A 19889-nucleotide genomic window follows, 5' to 3' on the forward strand; every position below is an offset into this window, starting at 1 on the left:
CACACGCCTTTAATCCCAGCACTCAGGAGGCAGAGACAGGCGAATCTCTGTGAGTTTGAGATCAGTCTGTTCTACAGAGCTAGTTCCAGGACAACCTGATGAAACCCTGATAGGGGAGTTCAGCTAATCACATTCTGTTTTGGGGGCATGCCGCCCTCAGGCTAAAGCCTGTCCATAAACCTAGCAAGCTCGCTCTGCTAGACCCTTTTTCGCCTGGCTCCTGCATCCTGATGGATCGTTTGGATTCTGGTGTAAGCTGTTGTAAGTCTTACTTCTGTTTATTAAAGCTGTATATTTTGTATCAAGATAGTTTGGGAACTTTTCATTACCAGACGCCCTGCGGCTTCAAAACCCTGCCTTGAAAAACCAAAAAAAAAAAAAAAAAAAAAAAAGAAACAAAGTAAAAAACAGAGAATTTAAGAAATATATATATATATGAATATGTATGTACACATATATATTTAAAGCACACACAAACAAAACAAAAAAACCCACAATGAGATACCATGTCATACTCACTAAGATGGCTACAAGTGACAAAAACATGAAACACATAGTAGCAAAGGGATGAAGAAACTAGAACACTTCTGTAAATGAAAAGTGGTCCAGTAACAGTGGAAAATAGTTTGGAGGGTTCTCTAAGGCTCAGCAGAGAATTATCATTATCCTCAACAACCAGAAAAGAAGTGAAAAGAATCTCAAACAGGGGGCTGGAGAGATGGCTCAGAGGTTAAGAGCATTGCCTGCTCTTCCAAAGGTCCTGAGTTCAATTCCCTGCAACCACATGGTGGCTCACAACCATCTGTAATGGGGTCTGGTGCCCTCTTCTGGCCTGCAGACATACACACAGACAGAATATTGTATACATAATAAATAAATAAATATTTTTTTAAAAAAAAATAATTTCAAACAGGTATTTGTACACTAATGTTCAAAACAACATTATCTAACAACCTAGTAACAACTGAAAAAACAATTGAAGAGTATTTTTCTGTCTGAGAAAGGAAGGGAATTCTGAAACATTCTACAACCTGGGCAAACCATGGAAACATGATAAACGAAATAAGACACAAAAAGACAAATTCTGCATGATTCAACTTAAATAATGTACTTAGAATAGGATAGGCAAATTCCCAGGGATAGGAAGTATAATAGGGGCCAGTTAGGACAGCTGAGAAGGTAAAATCACTTACCAAGCAAACACACAAAGGTAGAAGAAGCTTGGTGTGGTGGCGCATGCCTTTAATCCCAGCACTTGAAGGCAGAGGAAGATGGATCTTTATAAGTTCTAGGCCTACTGAATTTACATAGAGAATTCCAGGAAAAAAAAAAAAGAAAGAGAGAGAGAAAGGAAAAAGAAGATATGACAGGGACTAGATGGCCTCTGACTTCCATAAAGATGCCTTCTGACCTCCACACACGTACCATGACCTATGTGCTTGTGCATATGCAAGCACACATGTTAAAAAGAAAGAAAGAAAGAAAAGGAAAGGGGAAAGGAAGGAGAGAGGAGGGGAGGAGAGAAAGTGACTGGAGAGATTGAACCCAGGTTTGATTCCCAGCACCCACAAGGCAGCCCACGAATGCCTGCAACTCCAGTTCCAGGGGATCCAACACCCTCTTTTGACCTTTGTGGGCTCCTGGACATATGTGGTACACATATATACACTCATAAATACACATACATATAAAATTTTAAAAATAATTTTTAAAATTAAAATAAGTAAAATAGAGGTTACCAGGGACTGAGATCTGGGAGGAAAGAGTGATTAATGAATAGGTACAGAGTCGGTGGTTAGGACAATAGGAAAATTTGGAGATGGGTAGTGATGGTGACTATATACTGTTATGAATATAGTTGATGTCGCAGTACTGTAACACTTAAAAGTGCTTAAAATAGAAAGATCTATCTTATTCAAGGTTTATCACAATAAAAATAAAATTTTAACAATTAAGGTTAGGAGCTGTTAGGGGCTAAGATCACTCCTGCTCTTTCAGAGGACTAGAATCCAGTTCCCAGCACCTTCATCAGGCAGCTCAACTGCCTGTAACTCCAGCTCCAGGGAATCTGATGCCCTCTTCTGACCCTGGGCACCATAAGCAAACACACATAAACAAATAAATGAAAAAAAATAAATAAACCTTTTGAAAACTTAGAGTGAGTTTCTTTTCCAGGCTTGATGGTTGTATGCTGTATTTGTTGGTCTGAAGTGAGAGTTTCATAAATTTGAGCTCAATATGGGGTCCATAGTGGAAACTCAAGGAAAAAAAAAGAAGAAGAAAAGGTGATTCCATCTATCTGTCCATTTATCAGGCCAAGTCATTAAAAAAAACCCTATCAACGATAGCTATATAATACAACCTACAAAATACATCCGGCACCTATTTTGTCTCACTGTGCTGTCCTGGCCTTGAATTCACAATTCCTTGTCAAAGCCTTGCCAGTGTTGAGGTTACAGGCATTGGCCACTATGACTGATTTCTATGTAGTGATAGAAATTCAAACTCAGGTCCACATGCTTGCACAGCAAGTGCTTTAGCCACTTAGCTAACTAACAACTTTTAGAAGGAACTAGGGAGATGGCTCAATGGCTCAGAGAGTCTGCTGCTCTTCCATAGGACCTGAGACTGATTCACAGCACCCGCATTGGACAGCTTACAATTGCATGCAGCTCCAGCTCCAGGGCATCTGATGCCCCTTTTCTGGACTCTGTAGGCACCTGCACACACACATGACATATACTCATACACACACACATATACACATACATATAAATTAAAAAGCCAGGGAGCAGTAGTGCACACCTTTAATCCCAGTACTCAGAAGGCAGAAGTAGGCAGATCACTGTGAATTCAAGGCCAGTTTAGTCTAAATAAGGACAGCCAAGGCTACACAGAGAAACTCTGTCTCAAAAACAAAAAAAAAAAAAGAAAAAAGAAACATTAATTAAAAAAAAAACTTCTCTAAATATTCTAGGAAACTCAAGACAACAACTCAGACAAGCACTTTTAAGAATTTATATTCTGAGCTAGAGAGATGGTTCAGTGGTTAATAGCACTGGCTGCTCTCCCAAAGGTTCTGAGCTCAATTCTCAGCACCCACATGGTGACTCTCTGTAATGAGGTCTAGTGCCCTCATCTGGCCAGTAGGCATACACGCAGGCAGAATACTGCATACACAATAAATCTTTTTTTTTTTTTTAAAGAATTAACATTCTAACATAATCCATTCCAAAGATATACTAATTTGTTATTTAGGTGCTCAGGAATGATGCTAGGAAAAATTTAAAGGTTTTCATTTCCCACAATTAAATTGTTTCTATAACAGAAGGAAACTTTGTATAAAAGTATAAAAATAATGCAATTCAGAACAGTCTAGAGTCGGAGTCAAAAAGACTCAGGCAGCATTGGTTAGTCCTGTGTGTTGTAACAAAATGCAAAACTGGACCAAGGCTATGAAGGCTATGTATGAGTTTGATACTGCATGGGTGAAGTCTACCAGAAAGCTATATTCACTTGATTTTGAATTAATTATTGGTATTTGCATGTTCAGAAGCTGCAGCGGTTCGAAAGAAAATGGCTCCCACAGGGAGAGGCACTATTAGGAAGTATAGCTTTGCTGGAGCAGGTTGGCACTATTAGGAAGTGTGGATTTGTTGGAGTAGGTATGACCTTGTTGGAGGAAATTTGTCACCATGGAGGTGGGCTTTGAGGTCTCCTATGCTCAAGCTATGCTATATGGTAGGCAGTTCACTTCCTGTTGCCTGCTGGTCAAGATGTGAAACTCTCAGCTCCTTCTCCAGCACAATGTATGTAGGAATGCTGCCATGCTTCCTGCCAGGCTAATAACATGCTTGACTGCCATGCCAATCAATTGCTTTCCTTGCCCAGTGGTGGTAGCACATGCCTTTAATCCAGGTACTCAGGAGGCAGAGGCAGGCAGATCTCCGTGAGTTAGAGGCCAACCTGGTCTACAAGAGCTAATTCCAGGACAGGCTCCAAAGCTACAGAGAAACCTTGTCTTGAAAAACCAAAAAAAAAAAACAACCAAAACAAAAAACAAACAAACAAAATGCTTTTCTTTATAAGAGTTGCCATGGTTATGGTGTCTCTTCACAGCAAAGGAAACCCTAACTAAGAAAGAAGTTTTTACCATTGCTAAATTTCTCTCAATGCCACATTTGCTTTCATAATCCCAAAAGGAGGCGCTGTGACCCATAGTGTCAGAAATTGGGTTTGCTGTCATACCTGGCTTTCTAGAATAACTTTAAGTCCTCATTACATGGCTTCCTCTTGCCCTTCCTTCAGGCCTTTTCAAATATCAACTTTGACATAAATCTCTCCTGCTCCCACTATTTAAAAATTTTTTGTTTTTTTAAATGTATACAGTGTTCTGACTGTATGTGTGTCTGCAGGCCAGGAGAGGGCACTATATCTCATTACAGATGGTTATGAGCCACCATGTAGTTGCTGGGAATCAAACTCAGGACCTCTGGAAGAACAGCCAGTGCTCTTAACCTCTGAGCCATCTCTCCAGCCTTTTTTCTTCCCCCCAGAGTTGAGGACCAAATCCAGGGCCTTGCGCATGCTAGGCAAGAGTTCTACCACTGAGCTAAATCCCCAACCCCTGACCCCACTATTTAAAAATCAGTGGTAGAGTACTTGTCAAGTATGCACAAGGCTCTGGTTCAACAACCAACAAAAATAAATAAAACAAAATGAAATTACAGCACCAATCACCCTATAAATGTAGCACTTTTTCCTATCTTATTTTTTCCCATAGAACTTACCATTTAACATATAAATAATTTATATTTTTGTTTCAATTTACTAATATGAAAGCTTCAAATGGGCAGACATTTTCTACAACACCACACTCCAGGGGCTGAGAGATGGCTCAGTGGCTAAGAGCATTTGCTCACAAAGAAACATGACTTGACTATTGAAAGTTTCAAGTTCAGTGGGAAACACCAGATGCCCTCTGCTCCTCCTTCTGCTAGTACCAGATACAGCAAACATTAGGTAATTCATAAATATTTGTTTAATACAGTTGGCAACTCCCTGGTAGCTGGGATCATGGGCCTTTTACCACCGCTTCCACTGAACTTCAGAGTGTTCACAAGAGACAAAAATGAGAAACAAGGCAGCACACAGAGTTACGTCATTATATACATCGAAGAGAAGTCTATTTGGATGAGCCTCATATCTTGCCCCCAAAAAAATCCTTGTCCTTGAAAGCTGGATACTACGAAACACATTACATATTAAGGAGTATTTAATTGGCTCTGGTTGTGTGGGCCTCTAATCCCAGATCCTGGGGATACTGAGGCAGAAAAGCACAAGTTCAGAGAGAGTTCAGAGAGAGCCTGGGACACTTAAAGAGACTGTGTTAAAATAGAAAGTAAAATCAGGGCTGGGGATATTGTTCAAAGGTGGTTGCTTAGCATGCTCAATACCCTTACTTTAGCAGGCAGTGCTATGGAAGAAAAAAAGAAGGGATTTGTTTTTTTGGTTTGAAATTTACAAAGATGAAAATACAGCAGGTTCAGCAAGAATAAATTAAAGGGGAAATGAAGAACACAAATAAGTTCTAATGTCACATCCACTTTAGTGAAGATGCTAGATTAAGGGTCACTGATAGAGCATAATAAACAGGTCAAAAAATATGAGCTTTATAATCAAGAAACAAGGCAAATTTGGCCAAAGACTCCGGCAGGTGCCTTTGTTTTGCTCTATGGAGACTTTTTTCTTTTTTATCACAAGTTCCAGTCTAAGGAACAGTGGAGGTGTGCCTACCTTTCTTTCATGCCTCATAACTTCCTTAGCTGTCTAACAGGTAATTATCTGTCAAACAGCCATTTCATCTCCTCTCAGGGGAAACTGTTCACCAGTCATTTAGAAAACATTTCGTTTGTCATTTTCATAACAGGGAGGAAAAGGTTAGTAATTTTTGGCAACTACTACTGATTTAGAGCCAAATAAAAATTTTTGCTCAATTCTGCAAGCCTCACTTAGTCCTTGTATTAAAAATGAATAATAGCTGGGTGTGGTGGCACACACTTTTAATCACAGCACTCTGGTGGCAGATGCAGGCTGATCTCTGTGAGTTCGAGGCCAGCCTGATTTACAAAAATGATCAATAACTCCTTAATTATGTCACTCTTCCCAATAAATCCCCAAGTGAATTTTTTTGATTTTTTTCGAGGCAGGGTTTCTCTGTAGTTTTGGAGCCTATCCTGGAACTAGCTCTTATAGACCAGGCTGGCCTCAAACTCACAGAGATCCGCCTGCCTCTGCCTCCCAAGTGCTGGGGTTAAAGGTGTGCACCACCACCACCTGGTTCCAAGTGAATTTTATATACATTTTCTCTGTCTTTGACTCTCTCTCTCTCTCTCTCTCTCTCTCTCTCTCTCTCTCTCTGTGTGTGTGTGTGTGTGTATGTGTGTGGGTGGGGGGGTCTGAAGTAGGGCCTTGTGCATCCTGGTCAAGTTCTACCTCTGAAATACAGCTCTAGCCTATGACTTAGAAATCTTTTGCCTGCCTCCTAAGGACAAACAACAAAAGCCAACAGTCAAGAAACAAATTCACTGACAAGAACACATATTTGTAGGTTTTCTAGGTTTAAACTTTGGGGAAAACTACATAATATATGAAATCAGGCTCTGAATTCCAGTTTGCTGAAAACTGACTCCAACACTGAGGTGAGGGCAGACAGAAGATGGTGTCTGGTGAAGCTGGAGGCCATAAGCACAGCAGGTCTAAAGTAGCAGCACATCCCGAAAGCAACTGTGCTTTCGCATAAACACTGCAGGTGTTGGGAGCGGCTGCAATCAAGATGGATTTTATATATATATATGAAACTTAAAGAATAAATAAAAGGCAGTTTTAAAAGTAGTTCTCATTTACATTTCCCTTCAAAGCAACTCAAGGAACCAGGGATGGTAGTATGGGAGCTGGTAATCCCAAAACTTTAGAGACTAGCACAGAAATAGCCTGAGCTACACAGCAAGGCCAGGCATAGAAGCAAATGCCTATAATCCCAACATCTGAAGGTGCAAACATAAGGATAAGAAATTCATGGGCAGGGAAGGCTGGAGAGGTGGCTTGGCAATTAAGATTGCTAGCTATTCTTCCAGAGGTCCTGAGTTTGATTCCCAACAACCACATGGTGGCTCACAGGAGTACATGCAGACAGAGCAGTCATATATATAAAATAAATAAATAAAATCTTTTAAAAAATTCAGGGAGTGTGATCCAAACAGTAGTAGGCCACTCAGCCGTTGATCTAACTGACATCTTGTACCAAACAGTCAAAATGAGTGATAAACCAGATATGTCAGAAATTGAAAGATTTGACAGATCAAAACTGAAGAAAATTATTATCACAGAAAAAAAATATTCTTCCATCGAAGGAAACCATCCAACAAGAGAAGGAGTGTGATAAAAAGACCACAAAATGAAGATCACATTTGAAGAATAAATGTCATTGCCAAGCCAAAAAAAAAAAAATTCATGGGCAGTATTGGCTAAATAGCAAATTTGAGGCCAACCTGTCCTACATGAAACCATGAACCCCACCACAAAGAAAAAAAAATCCAACCAACCAACCAACTAGGCTACCATCCTGATAGAATGGAACATTATTTTAAAACTATGATCCTTAGTCTTCATTCCATTGCCTATCATATGACAATTAATAGTTGATTCTTTTCTCTACGTGCTTAATTAATATTTACTATATGGTTAAATAATATTCTGAGTAATAAAATATGGGAAATCTGTCACTTGGATAACAAAGAAGACTGGATGACAAACCAAGATGACAATTTGAAAGGTTAGAAGAAAGTGAGGCCACAAGTCCATGTAGGTCAAGCAGCTCATGTTCTCTAAACTTTGATTTGTTAGGGGTAAAATGAACCTATCACAGGAAATGTTTGATTCTACCAACAGCAGGCCTATTGAGCTTGTACCTACCTAGTCCAAGTCTACTGGCATTGCCATGAACTAGACCTTTATAAGTCCCAACCCTGGACGGCAGCAGTCTTCCCGGCTTCAGAGCCTTTCCAAACCATCTTCCACATTGCAGCCAATGAGTTTTCCTCAGGCAGGGCTCTTATCACCCTATTGTTTCATAAAAAAACTTTCTAAACATTCTTCCACATTCCCCAGTTACTATAGAAATGGATCTTTCTTCTGTGCTCTATCATCCTGGGCTATCCACCATCTGACTGCAACCTACTTTCCAGTCTTATTTGCTGCTGCTTCTTCACACTGTCCTACAGATGGGCTTGCCACATTAGCCACACAGACCCTGACTTCCCACCTGTGCCTTTGCTCCCATTATCTTCTCATTTTGGAATATGCTTTTCTATCAAATAAGGAAGAAGACTTCAACAGCAAACCTCAATTTTTTTTCATCTTTTTTGCCAACATTATGTAAGTTACTTTAAGTGGATTTTTTTTTGGGGGGGGGGGGTGGGTGGGGGGTGAGACAGGGTTTCTCTGTTTAACAGTCCTGGCTACTTTAAGTTTTCTTTGAAAGAAGGGTAATGATACTTTTTTTTGGAATTGTTTTGTTTTTATTTTATGTGTTTGGCTGTTTTGCCTGCATGTTTGTCTGTACACCACTGTATGCAGTACTCAAAGAGGCCAAAAGATGCTGGATCACCTGAACCAAGAGTTACAAACTCTGTGTATTACCAGTGGTTTCTGGGAACTAAACCTATGTCCTCTGGAAAAACAGTCAGTGCTCTTAACCACTGAGTCATTTCTCCAGTATCTTGTTTTGTTTTTGACACAGGGTATCACTGTGTATCCCTGGATGGCATAGAATTTGCTTTGTAGACCAGTTTGGCCTTGAACTTACTGAGATCCACCTATTTCTGCCTCTCAAGTGCTGGGTTTAAAATTATGTGCTACTGTGGCTTGTGGCTGTCCCATGTTTTTGTGAGCTTTAGAAAACAGCATACATATACAGAATGAGTACAGCACATATTTAGTGGTTGAGAGTGATAGTTTTTTATTATTCTCCAAAGTGAAGACAAGGATATGGAATCTCTTCTAACTAAAAATTACATTTCCCTCCTCCAAGTTCTGAAAGATAGTTTCTCTCCTCCTTCCACCCCTCTTACAATGTAATGCAGGCTTGAATTTACAATCCTGTAATCTTCTTGCCTCAGCCTCAAGAATGCTGGTAGTATAGGCATGCACTACCGGCTTTGGCTTCTTAAAAGTTACCTTGGGCAGGGGATATATGCAGTGGTACAGTGCTTGTAGAGCACGTTTGATGCTCTGGGTTTAATCCTAGCACCGCAGAAAACAAAATCACTTTTTGAATTTTTTTTTTTAATCGAGACAGGGTTTCTCTATAGCTTTGAATCCTTCCTGGAATTTGCTCTGTAGACCAGGCTGACCTAGAACTCAGAGATCTACCTGTCTCTGCCTCCTGAATGCTAGAATTAAAGGCGTGCTCCACGACCTCCCGACCTCACTTTTTGATTGTTAATACAACTCTCTAGTAACCTCTCAGGTATCCAAGGGCAGAACCGATGCCTGATTTATCTTATTTCCTTTAATATCTACAATGGTGTCTCACTTATACTAGGACCCAAATATCTACTGATGGATGGATAATTACACAAGAAAATCTTTTTCCTTTCTATTTTGTTCTTGGGTTGTTTTGTTTGGTTTTATTTTTAGAAGATGGGATCTCACTATATAGCCCTAGCTGGACTGGAACTCACTATGTAGACCAGGCTGGCTGGGAACACATACCTACCACTGCCTCTTAAATGCTGGGACTAAAGGATTATCATTCTTGGCACATAAGAAAATCTTAAGAATTATATCTTATCAAGTAAAAAGCTACTGGGCTGAGAGAGGCTCAGTGGAGAGAGGCTTTTGCTACTAAGACTGAAGACCTGGGTTCAATCCTCAGGACCCAAGAAGTGGAAGGAGAGAACTGACTTCTGGAAGTTGTCCTGAGCTCCACACACATGCACTAAGAGCCTCCTTTTGAAATATAGTTATTATTTATATACCTATGTGTATGTATGTTTGTCTGTATTTGGGTATATATACATGTGAGCACAGGTATTCATGGAGGCCATGCTGTATTCCCAATAGCTGGAGCTGGAGTTATAGGCAGGTTTGGTTTGAATGCTGGGAACCAAACTGGGATCCCTGAAAAAGCAGCAAGTGTTCTAAACTGCCGAGTCATCAAACCAACCACCCAAAAAACCATTAAGATCTGGAGAAATGGTTCCACAGTTAAGACACCTGCTGCTCCTGCAGTGGTGGACTTTCATTCTTAGCCCTCAAAGGGGAGTTTGCCATCGACACTTCTAGTTCCAGGAGTACACAGCCATCCAGGTCTCTACAGGCACCAGGCATGCAAATAGTACACATACATACGATTTAGGAAAAATCCTCAAACATGAAATAAAATAAATAAATATGAAAAGAAAAACAAAAATAAATATGAAACATCTTTTTAAAAAGGTTACTAATAAAAAACTACAGGATGGTGGCACATGACTTTAATCCTGCACTCAGGAGACAGGCAGGCAGATCTCTGAGTTCAAGGTCAGCCTTGTCTATAGAGAGACTTTCAGGACAGTTGGGGCTACACAGAGAAACCCTGTATCCAAAAAATAAAAAATAAAAAATAAAAAAGTTACAGAGGCTAGAGATGGCTGTTCTTCCAGAGGACCCAGGTTTGATTCCCAGCACCCATGTGGTAGTTCTCAACCACCTGTAACTCCAGTGCCAGGGGGGTTGCTAGCCTTTTCTGGCCTCACAGGCCCCAAGCAGGACATAGATATACACTGCTATTTATTACATAGAACATTAGGAAAAGTGGCACTGCTAGACATGAAGGTACATGTCTTTAATGCCAGCACTTGGTGAACAGAAGCGGGCGACACTTTGGGAGTTCCAGCCTAGCCTAGTCTATGTGGTGAGTTCCAGGCCATCCATAGGTACAAGTGAGAACCTTTCTCAAAAACCAAAACTCAAAATGGTACCATTCCACACCTCTCTTTAGAACAGGAAGTGGGATGTTTCCTTGCATTAAAGCACATATATGTGCGCGCGCACACACACACACACATACACACAGTTATAAATGCACACATATGTGCGCGCGCACACACACAAACACACACACAGTTATAAATGCACACATATAACAAACACACACACTGTTATTCCTTAAACCATTTTTGTTTTTCATCTTTTCAAGACAGGCTCCCTCTGTAGACCAGGCTGGCCTCAAACTCACAGAAAACCACCTGCCTCTACCTCCTGAGTGCTGGGATTAAAGGTGTGTGCCACCATCGCTAGGCATCCTTAAACCATTTTCTTTCTTTTTTAAAAAAAATTATTTATTTATTTTATGTTCACTGATGTTTTGCCTGCATGTGTGTCTATGTGAGGATGCCAGATCTCCTGCAACTGGGATGACAGACAGTTGTGAGCTGCCATGTGGGTGCTGGGAATTGAACCCAGGTCCTCTGGAAGAGCAGCCAGTGTTCTTAACCACTGAGCCATCTCTCCAGCCCCCTCCTTAAACCATTTTCAAGTGAATACTTGATACCCAAACTTCAAGCAACAATAATAACAGTATGTTCTGATCACTATGAACTCTAATAAATGTTCTAATCTTAAACATTCTGATTATACATTCTCTACCTCATTCAAGTGAGTCTTGACCTTAAAGAAGTGCTTGAGGTCAGCTGGCTGTTAATGACACAGTGTTTCCTTTTATGTTGTGTCTTAGACAACAGCCCTTATGGTCTCTTGTGAATCTTCTGAGGTATATTATGCATAGGCAAATTCTGTCAGCAGAACTCATAGACAGATAGGACAGTGATACTGATAGGACCCTGCAGTGAGTCATACCCCATCCTCTCAGACTTTATGCACTTATTTTGGTTATTATGAGACTATAGCCCAGGCAAGTGTAGAATTCAGTGCTTTTCTTACCTCAGACTCTTTGAGCACTACTAGTATGCACCACCACTCCCTGCTTCCCTCACAGATTTAAAAAGAAAATTAGGGATTTGGCATTTTGAAGGACTGGCTTGAATCTTGAACATTACTTCCTTCATGTTCTAATTTCTCACTTTTCAGATCCAGAAGTCCCATCAGTGACAGAAGCTGGTGATTTCCATGCAAAGGGAGATCTGCAGTCTTCCAGATACCTACGTTGCTTAGATTTTGTTTGTTTTGTTTTGTTTTTCGAGAGAGAAAGGTTTCTCTGTGTAGCCCTGGCCATTCTCCAAGTCACAGAGATCCTGCCTCTGCCTCCTGAGTGCGGGGATTAAAGGTACACTACCACCTCCTGGCACTTAGATAATCTTTTTTTTAAAAAAAAATGGAAGAAGTCATATTCTTCTCTCTAAGAGGACTGAAATTCTACTCTTGGTGTCAGTTGCTAGATAGAGGGACCCAGTGGAATTGTCTCAGCAATTCCTTGAAGGTAGGATCTGGTCTCTCATAAAACCTTAACATCAAATAGACTAACAGAAAGCTGGCATGAGAAGAATGGGTTCTATTGGGAAGAAACAGAATAATCAATGACCTTGGAGATTTCAGACAAATCTGAATTTCTTTTGAAGGCAAAGATATAAATAGCACAAACAACACAGACGTGTAAAAACAAAGGCCACCAACTCAACTCAACTTGTTAGGTCTGGAGAACTGCTCACAACCACAGCTGCTAATGGTTATGGATTTGGCAATCAAAATGTCTTTGTTAAAAAAAAGTTTGAACTGCCTCACTATTGAGATTACAAACCACAGCCTTGATGCATTGTTGCAGTCAACATCCTCCCCACTGTTTTTGAGAGCTTACATCTGCTGCTGGCAGATAAAATGCTGGTACACAGCAGGGGCTCCTTCCAAGGGAAGGAATACAGGAGAAGCTCTGAGGAGCTGGCTCTCATCTACCTATCTCTCCCAGTCAGCCTACAGCCTTTTCTATACATTCCCTCCCTGTCTAGGTTCATCCCCCGCCATTACTCAGAGGAGAGTTGAGGGTTTAGTGAGAAGTTTTTTTCTTCCTGGTACAACTTAGCCATGCTGGCTAAACTTGCCTTAAGAAGATAAAAGTAAGTCTGTTCAGCACACACTCTTTAAAAGGTCGTTTAGAGTATGGTGCACTTGACTTTAAAAGAAACAAATCTCTTCTATTCTTACTCTTTTTAGAAAACTAAATGATCACACTATGCCAAAAATAGTGAGGCTTAGTATAATTTAATTTATCAGACAGTCCAAGAGTGTGAGGTCAGAAATAAATTACTAAGTTTCTTTGGGGAAGGAAAATGCTAGCTGAAGAAAAATGTGGTCTAAGTCACATAGGAAGTTAGTTTCAACTGACATAAATTTGTTAGTGTCACAGTTTCTCAAGGAAAATTCGACTCAGCTGGTTGATAAGAATCCATGTTGAGATGCTAAAGACACAGAGTAGAAACTGTTTCCTGGACGGTTATTGCTCAATAAGTTGAACTTAAGAGGATAAAGAAAATCCTAACGTGCATTCTAAATTGTGTACTCTAGGACTACAGCTCTGTAGTATGCAAACAGGCAGAGTGTGTCTGAGGAGGACAGGGCAGCATCTCAGTGGTAGAGCACTTGTCTAGTATGCGCAAGGTCCTGGGTCTGATTACTAACACCACTTCAGGGAGGAAAATGTTTAGGAACACTGTATTCTATCATCTACCTCTCAGAGAGCCTAAATTTGTACTTGTATATAAAAGGCTCTGAGAAACTCTATGGCAAACAAATTTGTTTAATTCAAAGATGTTTTCCAGATGTACACTAATTTCAGGGAACACCTACATGAAGTACTTTGTGAAAATCTAGGATAGGTCTGTTTCCCCAAAATACCAACTCATTTACTTAGAAATAAGACTTAGGCTAAGGGTGGTGGAGCACTTGCCTAGAATGAGCAAGGCCCTGGGTTTAATCCATGGAACCATAAATCAAACACTGTGATGACTCAGTGGTCAAGTACTTGCTGTTAAAGCATGAGGACCTGAGTTTGAGTCCCAGAGTCATGTAAAGGTAAACACAGAAGCATCTGTAATCCCAGATCTTCTACTCGGGGACAGCAACCATATCTAAAGTGACAAGATCCACTGGAGCGAGAGATGCCTCAGAGGTTGAAAGAGCTTCCTGCTCTTCTGAAGAACTTGTTTGACTCCTAGCACCCAAGTTAGGTGGCTCACAACTGCCTGTCACTTCAACTCCTAGGGACTGACTCCTCTGGCTTCATAACTTACATGTACATGCCCATGTGCACAAGCACACATACATAATTAAAAACTAAGGCAGGGAAGAGACAGTTTAAAGTTCCACAGAAAGTAGTTCACACAGCTTTCCAGGTCAGCCAGAGCTACATAGTGAGGCCCTGTCTCAAATAAAAAGAAGCAAACAAGGGGAGAGGAGGAGGGGAGAGAAGGAGAGAAGGGGTGGGTGAAGGAGACTTGGAGGAAGGACAGACAGCAGACAAGGAAAGAGATATCTTGATTGAGGGAGCCATTATGGGGCTAGGAAGAAACCTGGCACTAGAGAAATTCCCAGGAATCCACACGGAAAACCCCAGTTAAGACCCTAAGCAATAGTGAAGAGGGTACCACAACTGGCCTTGCCCTATAGTCAGATTGATGACTATCTTAAATGTTATCATAGAACCTTCATCTAGCAACTGACAGAAGCAGAGGCAGAGATCCACAGCGGAACACTGGGCTAAGCTCCCAAAGTCCAGTCGAAGAGTGGGAGGAGTAAGAAAAGGAGCAAAGAGGTCAAGACCATGATGAGGACACCCAATGAAAGAGCTTATCTGAGCTAATGGGAGCCCACCAACTCCAGCCTGACGGCAAGGGAACTAGCATAGGACCAAACTAGGCCCTCTGAATGTGGGTGACAGTTGCATGGCTTGGGCAGACTGTGGAGCCACTGGCAGTGAGACCAGGATTTATCAGTACTGCTTGTACTGGCTCTTTGAAATTCATTCTCTTTGGAGGGATACCTTGGTCAACCTAGATATATATAGTGAGGAGGGCCTTGGTCCTGCCTCAAAGCAATGTGCTAGGCTGGATGGGGGTGAGGGGAAGGTGGAGGGAGCAGGAGGAAGAAAGGGTGTGGAAACTGGGATTGGTATATTAAATGAGAAATGGTAACTTTTTTTTAAAAAAATTAATTAATTAATTAAAAAGCAAACAAAATTAGGCTATTATCTACTATGAACAATATTCATATGATACTCTCAAACACTGAAAGTAAAGGAGAAAACCACAGAAAAGCTGATGACCATAAGAAAGGGGTGTGAAATTTCACTGTTCACTGAAATCTAGCAACTCCTAGTAGTTTGGTATAAATTCACGGCATACCTAAGGGTAATCCATAAGGAGAGTTGTCAGGATCCCCATCACGGCACATGTGGGAGGATTCTGGCATTTCTACATACTGTCCTCAGCAATTCCAGTACATAACACATAAAAATCCAAGCTCAGGGAGCAGCATCTGCTGACCTGAAGAAAGAGTATCCTTGGGAAAACAAGATTTGTTAACTAGATCCCTAATGATGACAACTCTCATAATACCTCACATTTTAAGATGACAGTTTTCAATGTTATGGTTTGAATTTAAAAATGTCCCCTCCAGGCTTATGTGCTTGGGCATGTGGTCCCTGGCTGTGCTGGTATAATTTTGGGGTCCTGGATGGTGGAGATGGCTCACTGAAGGGTGGCCTTTGAGGGTTATAGCTCTACTTGTGGTCCTTCTCTCTATGCTTGATGATCTGCCAAGCTGTGAGAAGCAGTAGGTGCAAGCTTCCATCACCAAGAACTGGACATTACTTGTCATGCATTTCCCACTGTGTTCTCTGAAACCATGACCCCAAATTAATCTTTTCTCCTTTAAGGTTACTCCTGTCAGGTTTCTGTGTTTCTTCTGGTTTCTGTGGGAATTGCCTGTATATGGTGCACAGACACACAGGCAGACAAATACCCATACACACCAGGCAGTGGTGGCACATGTCTTTAATCCCAGCACTTGGGAGGATAAGGCAGGCAGGTTTCTGTGAGGTCGAGGCCACCTTGGTCTACAGAGTGAGTTCCAGGACAGTCACAGAGCTACATAGTAAGATGCTGTTTTGAAAAAAAAAAAAACAAACAAAAAAGAAAGAAAGACAGAAAGGAAGAAAGAAAACATTTGGGATCTGGGGATATAGCTTAATGTTAGAGAATTTGACTAGAATGCATAAAGCCCTGGGTTCACACAGCACAGCCAGAAAAAAAAAAGGCAAACATTTGGAAAAATGAATCTAGCCGGTGGTGGTGGCACATATCTTTAATCCCAGCACTTGGGAGGCAGAGACAGGCGGATCTCTGTGAGTTTGAGGCTAGCTTGGTCTGCAAATCGAGTTCCAAGACAGAGAAACCCTGTCTTGAAAAACCAAAAAAAAAAAAACCTGAGTAAAAGCTAAATTGAAGTACATTTATTTTGAGACAGGGTTTCTCTGTGTAACAGCCATATTTGCTTCTGTCTCCCAAACACTGGAATTAAAGTTGTGCAGTGCCACCACCACCCAGCATGAAGTACATTTTCTTATGTACAGTGTTAGAAGCACAAATGCTTAAATTAATTGTTCAAAGGACAGGAAAACAACACTGTAAGACTTTTTCTGCTTAGATTTGGTCATCCTGCCAGTCTGAGCCCAAACTCTACATTTGAGGAATTTCACAATGAAGTTACAGTTCTTTGGTGCCCCCTACTGTTCAAACGTGTTTAAATCATGTCAATTTAATGTTTATAGATTTTCTAAAATTAAATAAATAGGTATGCTCACTTGTACACACATACCCCAACATGGCACAAATCAAACCAAGTTCAAGCACACTTGCCTATCATGAGTTTAATGGTCTGGAAGAAATGCTTCAGGATAAGCCAAAATAGATTATCCACACCCACCATTCAATCAAAATGAAAAGCGGTATTTTAAAGTTTCTTCATTAAAAGAACTTTTTGCTTTGCTTTTTTTTTTTTTTTTTTGACAAACATCCTCACTCTGTAACCCTGGCTGGAATGGAACTTGCTATGTAGATCAGGCTGGCCTCCAAATGCCTCTGCCTCCCAAGTGCTGGGATAAAGGTATAGGCCATCTGGCCCAATCTAAAAAACAAAGCTTAAAGAAAGGATGAAGACCTTACACTCCCTTCCCTGGACTGTAGTGAAAACTGTTCTTCAGAAATGTAGGTCTGTTACTTCCCAATACACTGGAAACTAAGCCATCTCTAAGTGCTTCTATTTCTGACCTATTCCTAGTCTCCCTCCAATGTACAGTTACAAAAACATTCTCCTAGGGATTGGAGAGATGGCTCAGAGGTTAAGAGCACTGGCTGCTCTTCCAGAGGTCCTGAGTTCAATTCCCAGCAACCACATGGTGGCTCACAACCATCTGTAATGAGATCTGGCGCCCTCTTCTGGCCTGCAGGCATAAATGGAGGCAGAATGTTGTATACATAACAAATAAATCTTAAAAAAAAATTCTCCTGGAGCTGGGGGTGGTGGCTGCATGCTTGTAATCTCAGGACTCCAGAAGCAGAGGCAGGAGGATAATCATAAGTACAAGGACTCTATGTAAGTTCCAGTTCAGTCTGGGATAGGGCTCAAAACAAAACAAACCAGGACACGACACAACAGACACTTTGAAGGCAGAGAAAGTAGGGCCATGAATTTGAAGCCAGCCTGAGCTGTGCCACAAGTCTCTCAAGACAGAGAAAGATGGGGAGAGAGAGATATAAAGAGAGACATTTCTTCTTCTGTCTAGATTGCTAGCACCTCACTGCCTTCAGAACAGTCTGTTATGAAGATCTAAAACTTATAATGACAGTGAGCAAGTGCCTGCCCATGAAAAGAACTCAGTACTCACCTGCTCCTGAAATTGTTTCTGGGATAAGCAATCAATTAGGTCCACACAGCCCAGAAGACAACCTGATGGATAATCATTTGGAAATTCCACATCTGAATAGAAGATAACAAAAGGAGAGGATGACTTTTCTTTTTTGTGACCCTGGAACTCAGAAATCTGCTTTCAATTCTGAACACATAACTTTTTCCATCATCTATTTGTAGAAGCAAAGGCAAACAGTGAAGTTTTTTATATGGCACAACTGCTTATATTTTAGCAAAACTCCAGCAAGTGACTAGCTTAGTTTACTACTCATGTGCTAAAGTTGGAAACTTTTGTTTTAGAAAAATCCTCTATATATACCATCAAGGTTCAAGGACTCTATAGGTTAATACCAATCAAATTAATTATAATGTACTCACAGCTGGATTGGATTAAAGTTTGGTGGTGGGATGGCTACTTTTAAATTTCAACTCCACATAACTGACAATCATGTAGGAAGAGTCTCAAAGAGAGATTGTCAGCATTGGGTAGGAAGACCCAGTCCACTGCCAATAGATAACACTCACTATTCTCTAAGAAGAGTTCCAAACTATGTGAGCATGGAGAAGGGTAACCAAGTACAAGCCAGCTGAGATGTGGCTTCCTACATTAATGGACTGAAACCTGGGATTATGAGTTGAAGCAAAGCAAACCCTTAAACCCTTCCTCCTCTAAGTTGCTTCGGGTCACAGAATTTTATCACAGTCAAAGAAACAAAGCTAGAACAGGAGGTACAGTATTTTAGAAAAAAGAAAAGCAGTTATAGGTGATGAGGAAAAGAAAACCATAAAAGTATGATAAAAACAAAAAAGAATAAATGTGATTTTTTTCCTTTTTTTTTTTTGAGACAGGGTTTCCCTACATGCTTTGAACAGGCATCTGTGACTTATCACTCAACACACTGAGCTGAGTGTAGAGGCTCATCCCTCTTATCCTACTGTTTGGGGGCCTGAGGCAAGAAAACTGCCTTGAGTTTGAATTAACCTAACTACACGGTGAGTTCCAGGGCAGCTGGGCTCTGCTGAGATACCCTGTCTACAAATCAAACTAATAGACGAATGTGAGGTCTTTTCGGGTGGTGGTGGCGCACGCCTTTAATCCCAGCACTCGGGAGGCAGAGGCAGGAGGATCTCTGTGAGTTCTAGGCCAGCATGGTCTACAAGAGCTAGTTCCAGGACAAGCACCAAAAACTACAGAGAAACCCTGTCTCAAAAATCAAAAAAAAAAGAAAAAGAAAAAAAGAAAGAAAAAAAGAAAGAAAAAAAGAAAGAAAGAAATGTGAGGTCTTCAGACTCTTTAACACACACACAAAAAAAAAAAGCCAAAGAAAGAAGGATATAGAAGATAAGCATTCAGGACAAAGGAAGACTGAAAACCAAGCATATATACGCAGTTGTTACCTTTTCCACGAAGAAGACGATAGGTAGCCTGGAGTTCTGAGACCTCTTGAGGGGAAGGTCTTTTGCCTGTGGCTGCAATCCAAAGTCTTCCTCTGTGAGGCGTATACCAGGATCTGCCCTCCACCCTTAAATAAATACAAATTTAATGGAAAGGCTCTAATTCTAGTTTCCTTGAAGAGCCCATAATATAACTAAGTCTTGCTAATGCATAATAGGCTAGACTACAACTCATAATCCTCCTGTCTCTGCCTCTCGTGTGCTTTGATTACAGTTCTGTGTCACCATACTTTTGTTGTTTTGCTTTGTCAAGACAGGGTTTCTCTGTGTAGCCTTGGCTATCCTAGAACTTGTTCTGTAGACCAGGCTGGCATTGAACTCATAGAGATTCGCCTGCCTCTGCCTCTGAGTTCTGGAATTAAAGACGTGAGCCACCACTGCTGTGCTGTGTCACCATATGTAGCACTGTTTATATTTACATGCACTGAACAATATTATAAGTAATCAATAGACTGGTACAAAGGAGCATAAAT

General features: G+C 40.8%; 1 protein-coding gene and 1 pseudogene across 4 annotated transcripts in view; one reads left to right on the plus strand and one right to left on the minus strand.

Annotated features, from left to right (window-relative positions):
- Trip4 (thyroid hormone receptor interactor 4) overlaps window positions 1-19889 on the minus strand; it is a 52673-nt gene that overhangs the window by 6965 nt on the left and 25819 nt on the right. For all 4 annotated transcript variants that reach the window (XM_085689248.2, XM_048423334.3, XM_048423332.3 and 1 more), the window contains 2 exons: window positions 19360-19484; window positions 17939-18030 (listed from right to left, as the gene is read on the minus strand). In XM_085689248.2, the coding sequence (XP_085545374.1) occupies window positions 17939-18030; window positions 19360-19484 (217 nt within the window). The remainder of the gene's footprint in view (window positions 1-17938; window positions 18031-19359; window positions 19485-19889) is intronic.
- On the plus strand, window positions 7054-7554 carry LOC148122214 (thymosin beta-15A pseudogene; annotated as a pseudogene).

This window comes from Myodes glareolus, chromosome 4, assembly GCF_982192425.1.
Source record: "Myodes glareolus chromosome 4, mMyoGla1.1, whole genome shotgun sequence".
In the NCBI taxonomy this organism is placed as follows: domain Eukaryota; kingdom Metazoa; phylum Chordata; class Mammalia; order Rodentia; family Cricetidae; genus Myodes; species Myodes glareolus.